This window comes from Lathyrus oleraceus, chromosome 7, assembly GCF_024323335.1.
Source record: "Lathyrus oleraceus cultivar Zhongwan6 chromosome 7, CAAS_Psat_ZW6_1.0, whole genome shotgun sequence".
NCBI lineage: Eukaryota > Viridiplantae > Streptophyta > Magnoliopsida > Fabales > Fabaceae > Lathyrus > Lathyrus oleraceus.
The window spans coordinates 130818301-130832567 of record NC_066585.1 but is presented as its reverse complement, the minus strand read 5'-3'; the positions used below and the strand labels follow the sequence as shown (position 1 = coordinate 130832567).

The 14267-nt window shown below is 37.6% G+C and overlaps 1 protein-coding gene across 1 annotated transcript; it reads left to right on the top strand.

The window, feature by feature from the left end:
- The first annotated feature begins 463 nt into the window (after positions 1–463).
- On the top strand, positions 464–2305 carry LOC127105491 (phloretin 4'-O-glucosyltransferase). Its single transcript, XM_051042682.1, has one exon. It carries the CDS (start codon positions 658–660, stop codon positions 2086–2088), a length of 1431 nt encoding a protein of 476 aa, XP_050898639.1. The 5' UTR covers positions 464–657; the 3' UTR covers positions 2089–2305.
- The last annotated feature ends 11962 nt before the right edge of the window (positions 2306–14267 follow it).

Genomic DNA, 14267 nt, shown 5'->3' with positions numbered 1-14267 from the left:
TTATTAAAAAAATCGTTTAAACATACAACTCATAATGAAAAAAAAATAAATAAAATAAAACACCATATTTTTTATAATAATAAAAATAGATTTTAATTTTAATTTATAGGAAAAAAAATCATTACTTTTATCTTTTTAAATAGTTTTAAAATATTCTTCATTTAACAACACTAAAAATTAAAGAAAATTAACGTTTTCATATATAATCATTTTTTATCTAAAATATTTGATTAATAAAAAAAATTAAAAAAATAAAAATTGATACATCTTTAAATAGTTTTTTTTTTGTTTTTTAACTAGGAACCAAATCCGTGTTGTAGTATATGATGTAATATTGTACAATGCAACTTAGCCAACCTCAATTTTCGTCACCTCAAACGTCACAAACATATATGAATTTTATACTCTACTAAAGTTTATTTTAAAATAAATATTCTTTTATTACAAGTATCTTATCCAATGAAACTCAAGTTCCCTACAAATTTATAAACAGATTTTCCACAATCTTCTAATTTTCACAAATTGTATACGGACACATTTAAAACAACTTTTCGTGAGGCTAAAATTCTTCATCGATTAAGAAGCCACTCAGTCATATAACAATCCATACTTCAATCATTAATTACTCTCTATCACGCGCCACCACAGCCCACCACCATGCCTCCTCACCGCCACCGTATCCTCCTCGTGCCATACCCCATACAAGGCCACCTCAACCCAGCCTTCGAACTCGCAAAACGACTCATCACTTTAGGTGCACACGTGACTATCTCTACCACCACACACATGCTCAACCGTATCACTAACAAACCTTCCCTCCCTAACCTCTCTTACCTCCCTTTCTCCGACGGCTTCGACGATGGCTTTAAAGGCACAACCACCGAAGCTTACTCACTCTACCACGCAGAGTTCAAACGCCGCGGCTCTGAGTTTTTCGCAAATACTCTTCTCTCTAACTCACAACAAGGTACTCCTTTCACTTGCTTAGTTCACTCTCTTCTCCTTGAATGGGTCGCACAGGCCGCGCGTGGGTTTCACCTCCCTACGGCTTTGCTCTGGGTTCAACCAGCCACCGTGTTCGACATCTTATATTACTACTTTCACGGTTTCTCGGATTCCATCAAAAAACCCTCATGTTCCATTGAATTACCAGGATTGCCACTGTTGCTTTCATCACGTGATTTACCTTCGTTTCTGTTGGAGTCATGTCCAAGGGCTCACACTTTGATGCTTTCATTATTTGAGCAACAGTTCAACGAGCTTGACATTGAAACAAACCCAATAACGATACTTGTCAATTCCTTTGAAGCTTTGGAACCAGATGCACTGAGAGCCGTCGATAATTTAAACATGATTTCCATCGGACCGTTGATTCCTTCTGCATTTTTGGATGAGAAAGATCCAACGGTTAATACTTCATTTGGAGGTCAGGCTCATATCTTCCAACCTTCAAATGGTTACGTTGAATGGTTGGACTCTAAGACGGAGAAATCGGTTGTTTATGTTTCGTTTGGTAGTATGAGTGTGTTATCAAAGAAACAAACGGAGGAAATTGCTCGTGCTTTGTTGGATTGTGGATTTCCATTCTTGTGGGTGATTAGGGAGGCGAAAGAAGGAGAGAAGGAGGAAGACTTGAGTTGTAGGGAGGAGTTGGAAGAGAAAGGGAAGATAGTGAAATGGTGTTCACAAGTGGAGGTTCTTTCACATCCTTCTTTGGGTTGTTTTTTAACTCACTGTGGTTGGAATTCGACTCTGGAAAGCTTGGTGTCAGGGGTTCCTATGGTGGCGTTTCCTCAGTGGACAGATCAGATGACAAATGCAAAGTTAGTTGAAGATGTGTGGAAAACAGGGGTGAGGGTGGATCATGAAGTGAGCGAGGATGGAGTTGTGGGAGGGGGTGGAATTAGGAGGTGTTTGGAAGTGGTGATGGGGAGTGGAGAGAAGGGAGAAGAATTGAGAAGGAATGCAGAGAAATGGAAGAGATCGGCTAGAGAGGCGGTGAAAGAAGGTGGCTCTTCGGATAAGAATGTTAGGAGTTTTCTGGATTGGGTTGGAGAATGCATGCATGCACGTGTCGCTGAAAAGTGAGTTTAGACTATTGTGTGCGCATTTTCTAGTTCAATTATTACACGGTTCATCCTATTTTTCTCTTGTTTAAGTTATGTTTATGTTTAGTTAAAGAAAAGAAGTTAAGTTTATGTTTAGATAATTGAAATTTATGACGGTATACATAGTCTCGTATGCAAATAATATAATATTTTAAATTTTTTAAATAAATGATTATTGATAGTTTTCTTTTTTATAATTGAGTAAATTATAACTTTTATCATTAGTTGTATCTAATAATTAGTTAGTTCTCGTCATAATTTTTGTTTAATTTATTATTGTTATTTTGAGAGGATAACTCTTGTTTGGATCGAAAGTTTTGCATTGCTAAGTTGGTTAACACTTTTAACGTATCAATATTTAGTGATTTTTAGTTGTTGGGATTTTATTGCTCGAGTGTTTTTCAAATTCAATTCTTCTAGTTCAATTGATTTTGTAATTCTCCACTAAGATTGATATTAATCAAATAAAAATATTATAATTTTAGGTAAATTAAAACTTTTTCTATTGAATCCTGTAAATTTTTTACAATTGTATTTAATTATTTAGTTCTTGTCATAATTCTTGTTGAATTTGTTATCATTTTTTTAAAATATAATTTTTGTTTGGATTGAAAGCTTTGCATTGCCGTTAATGCTTTTAACACATTTAGTGATGTTTTAAGTTGATTCTTCGATCATAGATTTCATTGTTTTACCAAGTGTTTTTTAAATCTAATTTTTCTCGTTCAATTCACTTTGTAATTCTCCACTATAATTGATCCCAGTCAAATAAAAATATAATAATTTTGAGTAAATTAAAACTTTTGTCATCGAATCAGCGATGCAAATTTGTTATAGTTATATTTAATTAATTAGTTTTTGTCATAACTCTTATTTAATTTGTTATATTCTTTTTTGAGAGGATAACTCTGGTTTGGATCGAAAGTTTTGCATTTCTAAGTTCGTCTGACTCTTTTAACATATATTTAGTGATATTGCAATTTTCCATCATAATTGATACATTCAAATAAAAATATTATGACTCTTCATTCTCTTTCTTTATGCAAAAATGACTATAAGACTTTCCATTATTCTTCACTCACCCGAATGACAATCATCACTGATGGTCGTCTTAATTCTATCAGTGAATGTAATGTATTGTCTTACGTCATAAAAATTAATAAATATATTTTAAGTTTATATATATATATATATATATATATATATATATATATATATATATATATATATATATATATATATATAATTCAGGTACTTAATTTCAAATTTAATCTCAATCTATTCTTCCCACTCACATATTAACTTGATCGTTGAAATGTTAATCTCCTAGGTCATCCCCCTCTCCATTCAATCAACCATTATTTCTGATCCTCACCCTATTTCTAATTCCAGTACGGAACAATGACACCGTTTGTGGAAACAAATTTTTGATTCATGCGTATTCACGATTTCATAATCACTTTTCGATTCGCCACCTCAAAACCTTCTTGGGTCATCGAATCAAGAGCACTCAGAATTGTACACAAAGATTTGTCGTGTTCGATCTAATTGTTAGGTGAGAATTTCGACATCAGGTTAGATGTGATAAAATAAGGAAAGAAAATGATCTTTGGAGTTATCTAAGATTTCGACAGATAAGTTGTTCGACAAGAATACCAAACTCAGGGCGTGTCGAAATTTGTCTTCTGTGTAGGAAGACGAATGTGAAATTTAGGGATAATCTCAAGTTCAGAAGGTTACTTTGACGAAAGGGTTATTCGACATATATTTGAATTTTGAATGACAAATGAGTAATCGTATTTTATTCTTATCCACTTTTGATAAGAAAGGATACGCGAAACGTACTCATGGGTCGAAGACATGCCGAGTGTCACGTGTCAGTGCCTGGGAGAAGATTCGTTGGAGACAGTTATTTCAATTTAGTATAAATAGGTGTCCTAATGTTAGGATTGGTGTGTTCAAATTACTGTACAATCAATCATATTTACTCGAAGTATCCAGTGTGTAGAGAAAATAGTACAATTGAGAATGTACGTTTGATAACACCATTATACTCATATCAATTAAAGTTCATTTACATATTCTTGTTTAACAATTGTCTTTTACTATCAGCTATTTATCAAACATTGTTTTATGCTTCACTTGCATTTTTGTCATTTATCTTCTTAAGAACGCTTTCATCAAATATTTTTATTTAAGGATACCGTTGAAGTGTCCATATTCTCATATAAGATTTTTAGAACAATAAAACATGTCCTAGGATCAATCTAGCTGATAAAACATGTCCTAGGATCAATCTAGCTGATAAAACATGTCCTAGGATCAATCTAGCTGATCCTGCGAGTAACCAAAGTTTCTGTAATTTGGAAGACCAGCAGTTGTTTACCAATTTTCACGGTAAATAAATTGGCACGCCAAGTGGGACCCGTGCTAGTATTTTCTAAAAGGAAAATTTTCTGTTTCTTCATTCTTCAATATCTCTTTGTATAATTCCGTTGCATGTTATTGAGAAGTGGTAAAGTTGCCACAACCAATGAGGATAGATCAAGGAGAGGGTACACGAGGAGAATGATGAATCCATCAGATAGTCAGAATCCTCAAGATAATAATGGAGAACCACCTCGTACGTCAGCACCAGGGGGAAGTACGGTGGCGGCGTCTGCTATCGAATTGGTATCAGCCACGGCGAATTCGACTCCCGCATGTTCGAGGGCCCATAGTGGGCCTATTTTATCTTACGTGGGGCCATAAGCCCCACCAGCAAATCCTTTAGGAACACAGGGGCCACCAGGGATCCCCCTCAAATGGGAAATCAAGTTTTTAGGCCTTATGTGAGCGGTTTTCCGCTGCCAGTGAATGGTCGCGTACAACCTATGGCGTGCCAACTACGATGATGACAATTTTACATAATTCGACATCAACATATACGGACCCTCTGACGATTGTATCTTCTCCATTGCATGGATCTAGGTTAGGTGTAAAAAATTTGGGTCGAAACCAACCTTTAGAGGTGGGTCTTCATACCTAAGTGTCAAAAATGACCTTACCATTAACCAGGTCCCACGAAACGCACCTCAAGCGAACATGGTGAATCAAGGGATAGGAGTAGAACCACCTAGGGTTGAAGCCCCTAGGGCTGAACAATAAATCCCAAGGGAGTGATAAGTGCATATTTATGCATAATTCTCCTACTTTTTACTTAGGCATTTCTTTATTTTATTTTGTTTATTTTTATATTTTATTATGTTTTCATATTTTATTTTATTTTTAGTTTAATTTAATTTTCGCACTTATTTTTCAGCTTTAGCAGTCTGCGCGGAAACGATCATAACTGGAGTTCCGGGAATCCGTTTGAGGCGTTCTAAAAATCGCCAGAAAGCTAAGAGAGAGAGCTACGACTTTCATGTTGGAGTCGAAGTCAGATTCGGAGCTCAAAACTTCAGAATTTCGTTTCAAGTTACAGCATTAGAATTTTATTTTAGTGTTGGGTCATTTGTAGTGGGCTGGGTCGACCCAGTTGAGTTGTAAAACGGGTCTTTGTTTTCCCCTAGGTCTAGCAGCCGTACACCATGGGGAATGGAACGGGGAAATCACGGTTCATGTACGAATTTGAGAGCTTGCAAAGAATGACTATGGAGAACTAATTTCCCAAGAATCAATTCACTGTAATCGGATGCCACTTTGAGGTTCTTTTATAATTTTCCATTAATCTGTTCCTTTGAATTATATCTATAATCACAATTACTTGCTTAATTTAATTGTTTTTACATGATAGAATTCTTTAATTTGATTGTTGTCTGCTTTTGAATCAATTTCGTGATTAATGTAGCTTTTGCATTATCGCGTTCGATCATATTGCGTTTGCTTAATTCGCAATAGTGTTAATCCGTTTGCTTTACTCGGAATTCAGGGACAGACTTCGTATAATTGTTATTGCGCTTGTCAGTAGCTTTTGTAATCGAATAAGATCAGACCCGTTTAGGGAATTGGAATTTTATAGGGATCAATGATAAGTCGGAAGATGATATAGTGGGTTGATTCGTTTCAGCTTATTCAAATAATCACTTTTCATAATCACTTATTTTCTGCATTTTTGTAATTGAACATCAAATCAACCCCCCATTCGATTACGTTTAATTATTACAAACAAGAATCCTTGAGACGATATCCGAGTTTAATTGTCGCTGTATTACGTTTTTACAAAATTACTCGTTTTGATCCGCGCGCGACAGCGGATCAGGGAGCCACAGATAGTGTTGGCAAATAGGCACTAAGATGCTGCTGAACTTATACAGTGAATTCAACGCGATGATATGACGGTGAATAATAACCTGACAACCATGGTCGAAAGAATCATGGCACGAATTGGCGTAAACTTTGGCTTCAATAGGCCAAATTATACGTCCCCGTTGTTTGAATACGTTCTGCATGCGGAATTACTCCTAGGTGGAAAGTCCCAAAATTCACCAAATTTTTTGGGGATACGAGTGAATCCATTGTAGAACATGTTGCCAGATACTTCATAGAGGCGGAAGAAATTGCAAACAATGAGAGTCTTAGGATAAAATATTTCCCAAGCCCTCTTACGAAGAACGTCTTCACGTGGTTTACCACATTACCAGCGAATTCCATTGACACTTGGACTCATTTGGAAAGATTGTTCCATGAGCAATTTTACATGGGATAGTCGAAGATAAGTCTGAAAGAATTGGCCAGTATTAAACGAAGTTTACTGAGTCAATAGACAATGACCTAAACAGGTTTCGTCTGCTTAAGACAAGATGTTTTACGCAAGTGCCTGAGCTTGAGTTGGTCAAAATGGCGGCTGGAGGCCTTGATTATTCTATTAGGAAAAAGTTGGATACCCAATACCTGAGAGACATGGCCCAGTTGGATGATAGAGTTCGACAGGTAGAACGTTTTAAGGTTGAGAAAGCTAGAGCAAACAAAAATAATAGGAAGGATAGAGTATCCTATGTCGAACTAGGAACTGAAGAACTGAAGAACTTGAAACGTTTGGGGAGCAGGTAGATTTCGACGAAGTTGAGGTCGACCTTGCTGAACTGAAGCAAGGACCACCTTATTCCTGCAAGGTTCTAACTCCTTCAAGCGGAAAAAACCCAATCGAACCAGACAAAGACCCTAGTTTCCCGAAGAAGACTTATACCTTCGACGTCACTAAATGTGACAAAATCTTTGATTTACTTGTTAAAGATGGCCAGATGATAGTGCCTCTTGGCGCTAAAATTCCCCCTTTAAAACAAAGAAAACAGAGGGTTTTTTGTAAATATCATAATTTTTTGGGCCACAAAATCTTACAATGTTTTCTTTTCAAGGGCCTTGTGCAAAGCGCTATAAGAGATGGAAGGCTCCAGTTTGGAGACAAATCGAAGATTCCCATGAGGATCGACACCGACCCTCTTCAGATAATTGATGCCCATTATGCTGAACCTTTCATGATTAACATGGTAGAAATTTCTGAAGAATCTGGGGAGAAGTTCGGTATGGTCGAAGTGGATGACGACTTTAAACAGGAAGCTGTATAGGGGGTCACTGAGGATCTCCATCAAGTGTTCCCAACAGAAACTGCTGAGGGTTTCGCCAGAGAAGTCACTAAGGATCTCACTAAGGGAACCATTTTCAGTTTCCCAACAAATGAGACCACTGAGGGTTTCATACACGTAGGCACGACTAAGGCCACAGAGGGCCTTAGAGTTAAGCTGTAAGAATTAGACATTACTGAAGATGTCGACATGGGAATTAACATGGTTGATTTAACTTCGAAAACCGCCAAAATGGAGGTAGATGAAGGCAGCCTCCGACAGGAGGAGTACAAAAAAATGGCCTACCCTAAATAGGAGGAAGGTCTGGTCGAATTCCTTCATAGGTGTCAGAGGAAAAGGTCAGAAGGTATGATGTGCCCAAGGTGCGGTTCGATTTTCGACAAGAAAGCTGCAGAGAACCTCGAGGGGATTCGACTGGCAAAAAAAGGGAGAGATTGGAGGGATTCAAGAAATATCCAAATATCTGACGGCAGATGGGATCCCATAAGGGGAAACTAGAAGGGCTTACCCCTTTAGGCGAACATGCCTTCAACTTATAGGCCTACTACGGAAGCCCCAAGGGACGCTTGGACGAAACCAGTTTGGGGGAGAGGGCAAGGCCACCAAAATGGAAAAAATCTGATGTCAAAAGAGGGTCCTCAGTGGCCTATCGAAAAGAGTTTCAGGAATAAAAAAAGTGGCCTATCGTTTTGAGAATTATAAAGGAAAAAATCCAATGTCCTGATCCCAATGGAGAAGGCAACAACGGAAAAAGAAAGCGGGCAGAGAAGCTGCAGAAAGGCGAAGCCTGAATCCAGTAGCAACATGATGCCTAAGAAATAAAAGAAGTCGGTCGAAAGGAATTTATTCTCTCCTCAAGAGAAGGTGCCTGCGGCGAAGTCTGATCATGACGAAGACATGGTGACAGACAACTTCGGCTCTGATTCAGACGCCTCTCTGGATATTGCATACAATGTGGTGTTTGTCCTTCTTAGAGAATATGACCAAGTCATGGAGGTCGAGGAGCCAGAAGAAATGGTTGAAATGGAGATGGCGAAACACAAGCTTGTGTGTTATTACATCATGAACAACGGTTGTGTGGAGGAGAAAAATGCCTTTTTCGAAAGGCCAGATAAGTCGATGAGGAGTCATCAAAAACCTCTGTTTACCACAGGCAAAGTGGAAAATGTGGGGGGTAAATAAGATCCTCGTTGATGGTGGAGCGACAGTGAACTTGATGCCGCATTTCATGCTAAAAAGGTTTGGTAAAGATGACACCGACACGAAGGCCCACAACATGGTTCTCTCGAACTATGAGGGGAAAGTCATAACTACATTAGGGGTAATACAAGTTGACCTCATTGTCGGCATAATAACAAGGTTGACAATGTTCATGGTAATAACATCAAAAGCCAACTATAGCTTGTTGTTGGGTAGGGAATGGATTCATGACATAGGCGCAGTCCCCTATTCGATGCACCAGAGGGTAACCATCTGGAGAAGCGATGGGATTGTGGAGAATATAGAGGCGGACCAAAGATATTTTATGGCTTAGGTCAACCATATGGACATGAGCAGTTTCGATAGGAACCTGACCCACATAGCGCCTTGCAGTCCAGCAGGTTTTGACCTTTCACCTTCGGATAACACATTTTGCTCACTCTATTTGCATCCAACTTACGGGTTCTAGTGGGATAGAGAGGTAGTTGGTGAAGATGACTTCGGCTATGGAGGAGTCTAAAGTATCCAACTTATGGGTTAAGGAAGTGAACTCGATGAAGATGTCTTGTTTACAGACATTAAAACGGATTTCGGCTTATATAGTCGAAAATAAATTAAAAGCGTCCTTGGAGGCCGAAGTTAAATACATGGTTATCGAAGTCAAAAGGACAAAAATAGACTCTGATGGTACTGGCAAGGACTTCGATCCAGAACCACCTGGTAAGGGTCAAGACGAAGTGCAAGGCCAGAGGCTCGACGCCATCTATGATGACGAGCCTTTGGGTTTCGAAAAGGATCAGTTAGCAAGTAACACGAAGATGCTAGCGCACGATCCCTTGGAAGAAATCGACTTGGGGATATGGGGATCAAAAGGCCCACATATGTAAGTGCCAACATCATCCTGTAGCGGTAAATTCATGATCATCAAGCTATTGACAAGCTAGAGATCAAATAATAAGAGTCGCCACCACGCTTTTATTGTTTCCAAGGGAAAAGGGAAAAAGTACGAACAAAACCCAAAAGTAAGAAGTTTTCAAATCAAAACTAATAAAATGTCAGAGATTACAGGTAAGGGGGTTGGTTTCACAGAGGAAAGGTGTTAGCACCCAAAATGTCCTAGGTACTCCAAGGGAGCCCTTTTTGTGTGCATATGTACTTGGTATAAAGTGATGTTTACAAATAAATAGAATGGGGGCATGAGAAAAGAATTCATTGATTATATTTTTGTGTTTGACAAGACCTCCGGTCTTGTGCCTACGTACCAACATAAAAATGAGGGATCAAAACCTCGTAGTTCGTGATACAAATTTCAAAGTGGATGCATTACTTTTAACAAAATTTAAGTTTGAAAGGCACAAAGGCCTAAAATGGTTTGAATGAGTTAGTTCTGTTTGGCTTTTTGAAAGTTTAGGTCGAGTATAGTTAAGTTTATTTACAAGTTTGATTTAAGAAAAGAAGTTTGAAAATGTAATGGCATAAGGCCGAAGTTTCTATCTTTTTGCAAAGTGGTCTAAGTTTAGAACAAAAGTAGTTCACACAAAGAAGATTTTGAAAAATGGAGAGAGAGATTTTGAAATTAAATAAATAGGGAGAAGATGAAGAGACTACCCTATGTACAAAATTTAAAAGCTTAGAGTTGAAAAGATCTGACCAAGTGGGTAGCAATCCAATAGACAAGAATGTCAATAGAAACACAAAATTCCCTTGGACTTTTAGAATAAAACAACACAATGCACAATTATATTATCTTGAAGAGCTAAGCATCAAATAAAGATAGCCACATCCAAGATTATCCATTCCATGATCTTCTCCAAAATAGCCCATGTAACAGATGAATTCCACAAGTCACAGGTTCAAAAAAACAGCTTCACAATGATCATGTTGCAGATGAACTCAAAAGAATCTTGAATGATGTATCATATGAAGTTTCAAATTGCAAGCACTTGGTTTCTCAATAAGTTGGCATTGGCCAAGTCCTTTAGCATACGAAGGTTGCCTAGATTCTATGTCCATTTGTCCAAGATCAAACCAATAGTCTACTCAAAAGTTTTTTAGGGTTTTTGTTGTTATTATGTACGTTAATGGTCAAAGGCCACACAAACAAGCAAAGTATACACAAACAAAATATATCACACAATATGGTCCAAGTGGACAAAGTGAAAATTGCATTAACATAAACAATTAGAATGATATGAACAATGGAAAATGAATTAAAGCTAGAATTAAATGGCATTAAAGTAAAGGACTTGAAATTAAAAGTTAGGAGTTAATAGGTTAAAAGTTAGTATTGTTTTGCTTTTGCTTTCTTAATTGAAGTCATTCTTTGGAGAACACTCAACCCACTTATCACAAGCATGGATCCTTGAATCAAGACATCAACAAAGAAGTCTATGTCAAACAACCCCCGGGCTTTGAAGACTTCAAGCATCCTTCATATGTATACAAACTGAAGAAAGCGCTCTATAGATTAAAACAAGCACCAAGGGCATGGTATGATCGTGTAAGTAATTTTCTATGTGAAAAAGGATTTTAAAAAGGCAAAGTAGACAAGACTTTATTTATCAAGAAGATAAAAGGGAACACCTTACTTGTTCAAGTCTACGTAGACGACATAATCTTCGGTTCAACCAACAAAGAACTATGTGAAGAAATTGCGTTGATAATGCAAGGTGAATTTGAAATGTCTATGATGGGAAATATGAACTACTTCCTTGGATTACAAATCAAGCAACTAAAAGACGGAATCTTTATCAACCAATCGAAGTATTGCAAAGAGTTGTTAAAGAGATTTGAAATGGATGGTTGTAAAGCAATGTCAACACCAATGGGCTCCGGAACCTATGTTGATCAAGACGAATCGGGTGTGTCAATTGATATTACGAAGTATCGAGGTATGATTGGTTCTTTATTATATTTGACGGCAAGCCGTCCTGACATAATGTTTAGCGTGTGTTTATGTGCTCGCTTCCAAGCAAATCCAAAGGAGTCACATCTCACAGCAGTCAAAAGAATCATGAAGTGTCTCAAAGGAACAACCAACGTTGGCTTATGGTATCCTAAAGGTAGTGTTTGTAAGTTAATTGGCTATTCTGACGCGGATTATGCAGATTGTAAAACAGATAGAAAAAGTACTAGTGGAACGTGTCACATCCTTGGTAATGCATTAGTCTCATGGTCCTGTAAGAAACAAGCGCGTGTTGCTCTTAGTACGGCTGAAGTAGAATACATAGCAGCAGGTAGTTGTTGTGCACAGAATCTTTGGCTAAAGCAACAATTAAGTGACTATGGAATCGACCTTGGATGCATACCACTCCGATGCGACAACACAAGTGCGATTAACATCACAAAGAATCCGGTCAAGCACTCAAGGACCAAACACATAGACATTCGACACCATTTCCTTCGTGATCATGTGCTTAAAGGCGATGTCAAAGTTACCTTTGTCGATACTCATAATCAACTGGCGGACATCTTCACAAAACCACTCGCAAAAGAACCATTTTATAAGATTCGAAGAGAACTTGGCATTTTAGATGAAGGTGACATATAACTATTTCACAATTATTCACTCTACAGTATTATGAGGCCAAGGTACACAAGTTCTTAATCTTTCTTATTTTGTGAAATTTCTCTTTAAAAATTTGTATATGAACTTTTTGCATCTGTGTAACCGATTACCCCTTATTGAATAATCGATTACCCTTCATATTTTTACCTTCCTTACAAATTTTTATTCTGTGTAACCGATTACTCCTTTTTGGATAATCGATTACCCTTCATATTTTTACCTTCCTTACAAATTTTTATTCTGTGTAACCGATTACTCCTTATTGGATAATCGATTACCCTTCATATTTTTACCTTCCTTACAAATTTTGAAACTGTGTAACCGATTACCCTCATTAGAGTAATCGATTACCCTGCACTTTTTTGCTTTCCTCACGCGTTTTCATTCTGTGTAACCGATTACCCTGTTTAGAGTAATCTATTACCACTGTTCCTTCCAGATTTTTTTTTAATAATACACGCGAGTTGTTGCATTGGTTGTGTTAAGTGCTTTTTTTCTTGTTTTTATGCTTTAAGTCAATCACTTCAGCATTGGTACTCTCTCTCCAACCTTCACATTTATCTCACTCTTCCAAAACCCTCCATCTTCCTTCTCCTCCATTAATTCCATTCAAGGCTATATTAAAACCCCACTCTCATTATCACTCTCACTCTCACTCTCCATCAACTCACCATATTCTCTCTCCAGCTAGAATCCAGAAAAACCTTTCCAAAACCCTAAATCTCAAAGCTTCCATGGCACCTCCAAGACAAGACAAAGGAAAGAAGAAATTGGATGAAGAAGCTTCTCAACATACAGAAGAACAACATGTTGGCACTGTGAAATCCAGACGGTTGAGCTATGCTATCCAGACTCTAACTCTCATGCTGGTAAAGTATGTTAACTTCCAAGCTTTTCCTTCTCATAGCTTTAACTCTGAAACTTTGCTGAGAAATTCAGGGGTAGATAAGCTAGTTTCTGATATTGGTGATTATTACCCTAATATGATAAGAGATTTCTATACCTCTATAAAGTTTGAAATCGATGATTTTGGAGATTTGGTGTTTATTATTAAGGTCAAGAATGTTGAAATCTGTATGGATCTGAATCAATTGGGAACCTGTCTGGAAATCCCTTCTGAAGGTGAAGCATTTTGTCAAGGAACTGAACCCGACAATGATGCCTGGAGAAATTATAACAGTTTGGAGTATTTTGTTTCAATTTCTTGAGGCACTCAGGCTAGCCTCATGAGCCAGCAGAGATCAGAATCCTCCAGGGTAGTGAAATTTGCTAAATTGTTATCTGTGAGTGATAGGATGCTCCACTATGTTCTTGCCTATGTGTTGGTTCCAAAACATTCTAACCATGCCCAAGTTAGTGAACTTGAACTGCATCTTATTAGAGCCTTGAAACTGAATATGAAGATTAATTGGGCTTATGTCATTTACCAACACATGAAGCATTAATTATCTCTAAGTGGCGGACTTCCGTATGGTAGAATTGTTTCAAGAATTTTGGAATTTCATGGTGTTCCACTTCAAAGAGAACCAAAGACTCCAATTATGGTTAGAAATTGTGAAATCAACGAGATTACCGCAACGAAGAACACCGACATTAGTATCAGACCAAATGGAGTGTTTCGGTACAAGGATTCGGCCGCTTCATCCGCTCCTCCACCAATTCCGGAAGGTGAAATCACAAATGCTATGCTGTATAACAAGATGTGTTCCATTGAGACCACCATGCACCATAATCACAGGGTCACTCAACGTGGAATCAAATCCCTTCGGAAACTCTTCCTTTCTTTGAACCGTCAACCTGTCCCAAGTGAAGAAGGTGTTGAGGAAA